This window comes from Tachypleus tridentatus, chromosome 6 (genome assembly GCF_004210375.1).
Source record: "Tachypleus tridentatus isolate NWPU-2018 chromosome 6, ASM421037v1, whole genome shotgun sequence".
Lineage (NCBI taxonomy): Eukaryota > Metazoa > Arthropoda > Merostomata > Xiphosura > Limulidae > Tachypleus > Tachypleus tridentatus.
Window position 1 is genome coordinate 151,082,476 of NC_134830.1, and position 8,132 is coordinate 151,090,607.

The 8,132-nt window shown below is 34.2% G+C and overlaps 1 protein-coding gene across 1 annotated transcript in view; it reads right to left on the reverse strand.

Annotated features, from left to right (window-relative positions):
- Positions 1-7,832, reverse strand: part of EMC1 (ER membrane protein complex subunit 1) — a 25,224-nt gene extending 17,392 nt beyond the window's left edge. The window contains exons 1-5 of the mRNA XM_076508803.1: positions 7,671-7,832; positions 6,937-7,005; positions 5,595-5,693; positions 4,946-5,042; positions 786-902 (exon numbers count right to left, since the gene is read on the reverse strand). Of these exons, the coding sequence (XP_076364918.1) occupies positions 786-902; positions 4,946-5,042; positions 5,595-5,693; positions 6,937-7,005; positions 7,671-7,691 (403 nt within the window). The 5' untranslated portion in view covers positions 7,692-7,832. The remainder of the gene's footprint in view (positions 1-785; positions 903-4,945; positions 5,043-5,594; positions 5,694-6,936; positions 7,006-7,670) is intronic.
- Positions 7,833-8,132: the final 300 nt, after the last annotated feature.

Here is an 8,132-nt window from a genome sequence, read left to right on the forward strand (position 1 = left end):
TATTGGTAGACGTCGGAGATACAAATATTTTTTATTATTTCAAGCACAAACATGATTATCACAAGTAGCCATTTGGACTATGTCTTTTATTTATTATCAAAATTTATATGTATCTCATTAGAAATTTTCTTTTCACCCCTTTCAAGCCCTGGGGGAACAATTTATCACTTTATTGTATAGGCCTATATAATATATAATAATTTGGGAGTTGCAACAAGTTGTAACATTTGTCTGTATGAGGGTATAGTCGTAATGTACACACCAAAATCATAATGATTACGCTCAAATCATAATGGTTGGCATCTCTGCTTGTATACAAAGTGCTTACTATCCAGTTATTGTGAATACTCAATGACACTACATATTAATTAATTAAAACAGCACATTTAGAAGAGTGACAGTATCAGTGACCTTGTCAAATAATATTTCTGGTCATTCAAAACTGACTTGTCAAAATAAAAACTTGTAGTCTAAAAATGTACATTTCCCCAATTAATGCATCCCTAGTTCCAGAAAGTCAAATAATATTTCAGGTCATTCAAAACTGACTTGTCAAAATAAAAACCTGTAGTCTAAAAATGTACATTTTCCCAATTAATGCATCTCTAGTTCCAGAAAGTCAAATAGTGTTTCTGGTCATTTAATACTGACATACAAGTTTCTAAAACTGTAAGTTATTTAGAACAGTTTCATCTCAAAATTTCATCGGTTTCAACTTGTCACCACAAATTCCACAAAGTTCCGTAATTGTAAAAGTTTAAGATATTAAAATTTCATCTGTATACCACCAGCAACTTCAAACTCTTGTTCAATTTTTGCATCTGTGTCTGATAACGGCAAGTCCACTATTTCAACGGACACCACCGAGGCCAGAGCTTCTTCTCGGCTCCAGAACACCTTCCCTACATAAAGCACTTTATTAGTTTCCCGGTAAATGTATATTAAAAAACTATAATGTATCAATACAATAATTATTGTTACGCACATTCAGGTGGTCTACACCATGAAAAGCAACTCCACAACTGCAGTCTAAGCTGCAACCTTCAGCAGAACCTTCTGTTTGATACTAAAACTAAACACAGTAGATACAGTAAAGTTTTACATTCATAAAATTATATATTTTCCTTACAAAATGAGATAAATATATAAAGGAATTAAAAAATGAACCATTTTAACAAGCAAACAGATTATCTAAGTTCATTAATCTAAACATTCCTCCAAACAACTGCCAAAATGAAACTGACAGATGACAACAAAACTGACATTCAAAACGTTCGTGCAGTGGACATTCTTTTGATTTTATTTAGCTGTAAAAAGTGACACAGCTGTGACAAAATTACACTACAAACATTACATTTAACCAAAGTCTACATCACTTAAAAAATGTTACTGTTATATATTGTGATCTTTCTTTCTTCATTCTGGCAACATTAAACAATATTTTTGATGCATCTGTATTGTATTTTTTTAAGAGAGATTAAAATAAAGATCTTGTTTGATAGAAAAAAGAAACAGGTCATTTTAAGTTTGACTTTCTATCAGAGAAGTAATTACAATATCAAGCTGATACCACAAACTGTGAAGTAATTACAGTATCTAGCTGATACCACAAACTGTGAAGTAATCACAATATCTAGCTGATACCACAAACTGTGAAGTAATCACAGTATCCAGCTGATACCACAAACTGTGAAGTAATTACAGTATCTAGCTCTATACCACAAACTGTGAAGTAATTACAGTATCTAGCTCTATACCACAAACTGTGAAGTAATCACAGTATCTAGCTCTATACCACAAACTGTGAAGTAATCACAGTATCTAGCTGATACCACAAACTGTGAAGTAATCACAGTATCTAGCTGATACCACAAACTGTGAAGTAATCACAGTATCTAGCTGATACCACAAACTGTGAAGTAATCACAATATCTAGCTGATACCACAAACTGTGAAGTAATCAAAATATCTAGCTGATACCACAAACTGTGAAGTAATCAAAATATCTAGCTGATACCACAAACTGTGAAGTAATCACAGTATCTAGCTGATACCACAAACTGTGAAGTAATCACAGTATCTAGCTGATACCACAAACTGTGAAGTAATCACAGTATCTAGCTGATACCACAAACTGTGAAGTGATCACAATATCTAGCTGATACCACAAACTGTGAAGTAATCACAGTATCTAGCTGATACCACAAACTGTGAAGTAATCACAGTATCTAGCTGATACCACAAACTGTGAAGTAATCACAGTATCTAGCTGATACCACAAACTGTGAAGTGATCACAATATCTAGCTGATACCACAAACTGTGAAGTAATCACAATATCTAGCTGATACCACAAACTGTGAAGTAATCACAGTATCTAGCTGATACCACAAACTGTGAAGTAATCACAGTATCTAGCTGATACCACAAACTGTATGTAATCACAGTATCTAGCTGATACCACAAACTGTGAAGTAATTACAATATCTAGCTGATACCACAAACTGTGAAGTAATCACAATATCTAGCTGATACCACAAACTGTGAACTAATCACAGTATCTAGCTGATACCACAAACTGTGAAGTAATCACAGTATCTAGCTGATACCACAAACTGTGAAGTAATCAAAATATCTAGCTGATACCACAAACTGTGAAGTAATCACAGTATCTAGCTGATACCACAAACTGTGAAGTAATCACAGTATCTAGCTGATACCACAAACTGTGAAGTAATCACAGTATCTAGCTGATACCACAAACTGTGAAGTGATCACAATATCTAGCTGATACCACAAACTGTGAAGTAATCACAATATCTAGCTGATACCACAAACTGTGAAGTAATCACAGTATCTAGCTGATACCACAAACTGTGAAGTAATCACAGTATCTAGCTGATACCACAAACTGTATGTAATCACAGTATCTAGCTGATACCACAAACTGTGAAGTAATTACAATATCTGGCTGATACCACAAACTGTGAAGTAATCACAATATCTAGCTGATACCACAAACTGTGAACTAATCACGGTATCTGGCTGATACCACAAACTGTGAAGTAATCACGGTATCTAGCTGATACCACAAACTGTGAAGTAATTACAATATCTAGCTGATACCACAAACTGTGAGTAATAACAATATCTAGCTAATACCACAAACTGTGGAGTAATCACAGTATCTAGCTGATACCACAAACTGTGAAGTAATCACGGTATCTAGCTGATACCACAAACTGTGAAGTAATCACGGTATCTGGCTGATACCACAAACTGTGAGTAATTACAATATCTAGCTGATACCACAAACTGTGAAGTAATAACAATATCTAGCTAATACCACAAACTGTGAAGTAATCACAGTATCTGGCTGATACCACAAACTGTAAGCAATCACAGTATCTAGCTGATACCACAAACTGTGAAGTAATCACAATATCTAGCTGATACCACAAACTGTGAAGTAATCAGAAAGATTGAGACAGATTAAACCATTTCTATTATTTATATTACTATTTGAGAACACAAATATCTAGCTTAAATATCTATTAATCACAATATCTAGCTGATACCACAAACTGTGAAGTAATCACAGTATCTAGCTGATACCACAAACTGTGAAGTGATCACAATATCTAGCTGATACCACAAACTGTGAAGTAATCACAATATCTAGCTGATACCACAAACTGTGGAGTAATCACAGTATCTAGCTGATACCACAAACTGTGAAGTAATAACAATATCTAGCTAATACCACAAACTGTGAAGTAATCACAGTATCTGGCTGATACCACAAACTGTAAGCAATCACAGTATCTAGCTGATACCACAAACTGTGAAGTAATCAAAATATCTAGCTGATACCACAAACTGTGAAGTAATCAAAATATCTAGCTGATACCACAAACTGTGAAGTAATCACAGTATCTAGCTGATACCACAAACTGTGAAGTGATCACAATATCTAGCTGATACCACAAACTGTAAGCAATCACAGTATCTAGCTGATACCACAAACTGTGAAGTAATCACAATATCTAGCTGATACCACAAACTGTGAACTAATCACAGTATCTAGCTGATACCACAAACTGTGAAGTAATCACAGTATCTAGCTGATACCACAAACTGTGAAGTAATTACAATATCTAGCTGATACCACAAACTGTGAAGTAATAACAATATCTAGCTAATACCACAAACTGTGAAGTAATCACAGTATCTAGCTGATACCACAAACTGTGAAGTAATCACAGTATCTAGCTGATACCACAAACTGTGAAGTAATCACAGTATCTAGCTGATACCACAAACTGTGAAGTAATTACAATATCTAGCTGATACCACAAACTGTGAAGTAATAACAATATCTAGCTAATACCACAAACTGTGAAGTAATCACAGTATCTGGCTGATACCACAAACTGTAAGCAATCACAGTATCTAGCTGATACCACAAACTGTGAAGTAATCACAATATCTAGCTGATACCACAAACTGTGAAGTAATCAGAAAGATTGAGACAGATTAAACCATTTCTATTATTTATATTACTATTTGAGAACACAAATATCTAGCTTAAATATCTATTAATCACAATATCTAGCTGATACCACAAACTGTGAAGTAATCACAATATCTAGCTGATACCACAAACTGTGAAGTAATCAGAAAGATTGAGACAGATTAAACCATTTCTATTATTTATATCACTATTTGAGAACTTTTTTGAAGTGTAATTTCTTGAAGTAGGACCACAGTATTATCAAAATAACCTTCTTTAGATGTATTGCTGGGTTTATCTTAATTATGCCACCATTTGAAGACTTTCTGAATGAGTAATGACGTAAAGTGAAACATCAACAGAATACTACTGAACATTTTAGAAATTTGTATTATTATTCAACTGTTCTAGTGGAGCTGTAGAATAGACTTACCGTGCTGGTGAACGAGGACCAAAGAATGGTCTTCAAAAGTAAGAAGAAGTTTGTAACTGGGTTCTTTGTCCTTTCTCAGGAACGGCAAAACAATCATCTGGAAAACAAACACAAAGTTGAAATATGAATGGCTGTTTCCGGTTTCAACACAAGCACTCCATGTTTATATTGCTGGCAACTGTAAAATCACTGCTAAGTATTTAACGTCACACATTTCTGGGTTAGAGGTTTCAACTCAACGTTCCCTCCTATCACCTTCCTAACATTTTAATGTATCTAGCTGCTTGTAAAACAACAAGGGTAACAAATATGTTTACAATGGTTTGGCTTGTTATGAAATCCCTGCAAGCCTACACGAGGGCGACCTGCACTATTCGTCCTTAAATTTAACAGTGAAAGACTAGAGGGAAGGTATCTAGTCATCACCACCCACAACCAACTCTTGGGATACTCTTTTACCAATAAATAATGTGACTGACATTATATTTCTCCCATGGCTGAAAGGGCAAGCACATTTGGTAGGATAGGAATTTGAATCTGCAACCCTCAAACTGAGATTCAAGTGCTCTAACCACCTGGGCATGCTAGGCCTATGTTTACATAGAACTTGACTGAATTAGTTAACATTCCTACCACATTGCTGACTTACCTTCTTGACAGTCCCACGATGAGATGGAATATTTAAAGTTCCCTCCAGTTCCTGCAGTTCTGTCCAGGAACTGGTATCTAAACAGAGCACTTTGTAATTCTATAAAGGAAACAAAAAAAAAAACTGCTATCATTTTTTCACCACATCATACAATCCATGAACATAAACATATGTGACCTTATTTTGAAGTCAAAACTACTTTAACCTTGTCCAGCAGGGTATTTTTTATTATGGATGACAGAACATTTTAGTCCCTTACATTTAAAATTTTATGAATACTCTTACCCTTGTATGTTAAAGCCCACATCATGACGTTTAGAACGTTATTTTCAAAATGTTTTATTAAATAATATTTTTACTACTTACATCAATGAGATTGGCACCAAAACATCGTTTATAATTTAAATCTTAAAATTACACACGTTTCAATTTCTTAATTTAAAATAAGATGTACAGAAAAAAATGTTAAGCATTAGTTTTTATGTCATGTAACATGTCTAATTGTCTTACTGCTCGGTTTCTATTTTATTATGCCCACCATACACCATTTATGAGTACTCATTGAATTAGAAACTGAAATTTGATATAAAGACAAGCTACATATAAAATAAGAACCTCACAACTCTATAATTGGCTGAGATATATATTATAAACCTACTAGACTGGCTCCACCCTTCAAACTGATCATTTAAAAGTTCTTAACTAGTACCACCTACTATTAAGTAGCTCAAGTTTATAACAAACAGAAAAATAATTTTCTCCTCTATGTCACTCTGACAGTTGTGTACAAGTGTCTTGAAGATGAAAGAAAGAATTTTGCCAAAACTGTAGATGAACAGGAATGGGACATCTCCAACCCACACATACTTAGAGACTGTACTAAATTACAGGGATTTTGAGGATACTAATACAGTAATTCTTTTTTTCTTTTCAAAAGTTAATGTTTGAAGCCTACAAACCATAATTTTTTGTATCCTTCAATTTTGTTTGGATACAGAGCTACTGAATAGAAAACCAGACCCTCACTGCCACACCCTCTCTTTTAGGATTTGTTTAATAGTTCTGTCTTATGTTTACTTATATATTACTTATAACCACAGATGGGGTATGTACATGTTTTTTATATTCTTTATTTATTATTATAAAAATAACATTGTTCTTTCTGATGTCCAATTCACAGTTACAGAATAAAGTTAAATAGGTAACATCAACTTAATATTCTAAAGGTTACCAAATGTGTTTCTTTTATTTTAATAACAGTAATGGCCGTAAGTAACTACTAGTAATTTAACAATAACTGACTTAAAAACTCTTAGCTTTTCAAACAATGTTATACGCTCACCTCGACCTTTGGAAGAAGCACGAAAAGATAAAGGTGCCCATCAAACAATGCTGTAGAGAGATCAGCTGCCTGCAAAGAAACATCTGGACTTGTTACCTTGAACAGCCGATAGAGTTTTGTGTGTAAATTATCATTGTCCGTATAAAAGTTATACCAACCTAATACACTGGATAACATTGCAAAAGTAAAGAAAAATTTGCATGTGTAGATATATTATTTTAAGTCACAGTGACCTACAGTTTCTTTGGCTCAAGAATGTTTTTGATTTGATTTGTTTTGAATTTTGTGCAAAGCTACACAAGGACTATCTGTGCTAGGTGTCCCTAATTTAGCAGTGTAGGACTAAAGGGAAAGCAGCCAGTCATCATCACCCACTGCCATCTCTTGGGCTACTGGTTTACCAACAAATAGTGGGATTGACCGTTACATAATAATGCCCCACATGGATGAAAGGGCGAGCATGTTTGGTGTGACAGGGATAAGAACTTGCAACCCTTGAATTACAAGTCAAGCACCTTTACCACCTGGCCATGTTGGGCCTGAATGTGTTTTTAATGATATGTTATGAGTGAGGAAGGTAATACTTGCAGCCAGAGTGCAAATTAAATTTCATTGTATAGTCAGTATTTCAATGATATCAAATGATATACAAACAAACTGCTGTTCCTGTAGTTATTAAACTAAAGATATCATAACTGATTAAGAAATATTTGTAAACATTAACAACAACTTACTCCAGGAAACACCTTAACCATCTTCACAGTAGTCGACTGTAATTGAAGTAAAGCTAAGCCATTGTTTCCCAACTCAACAGCAAAGAGAGGATGTTCAGCAGTTTCCTGATTGGCGACTTGCTTTATTTTAAGTTCCGTTGTTATATCAGAACTTTTGAGTCCCAGCGACTAAAAGAAGAAGGAAAGAATGATTAACTTTAAAACTACTTATTTCAAACTTTAAAATGACTAAAATATAACTTTCATAGCCATAATAAACTACTGAAACTGAAGCAAGTTTATTCTTTGTCACTTTTACAGCAAATCTAGTCTGTTCTCTAGAATTTTCATGCAAAGCTACGAGGGCCGTCTGAGTAACTAACCCTAATTTTGAAACAAAATACTAAACATGAGGCAGCTAATCAGTGGCAACTACTTACACTGCTTGCCTCACGTAATAACTGGATTTAATTATCACTCTTA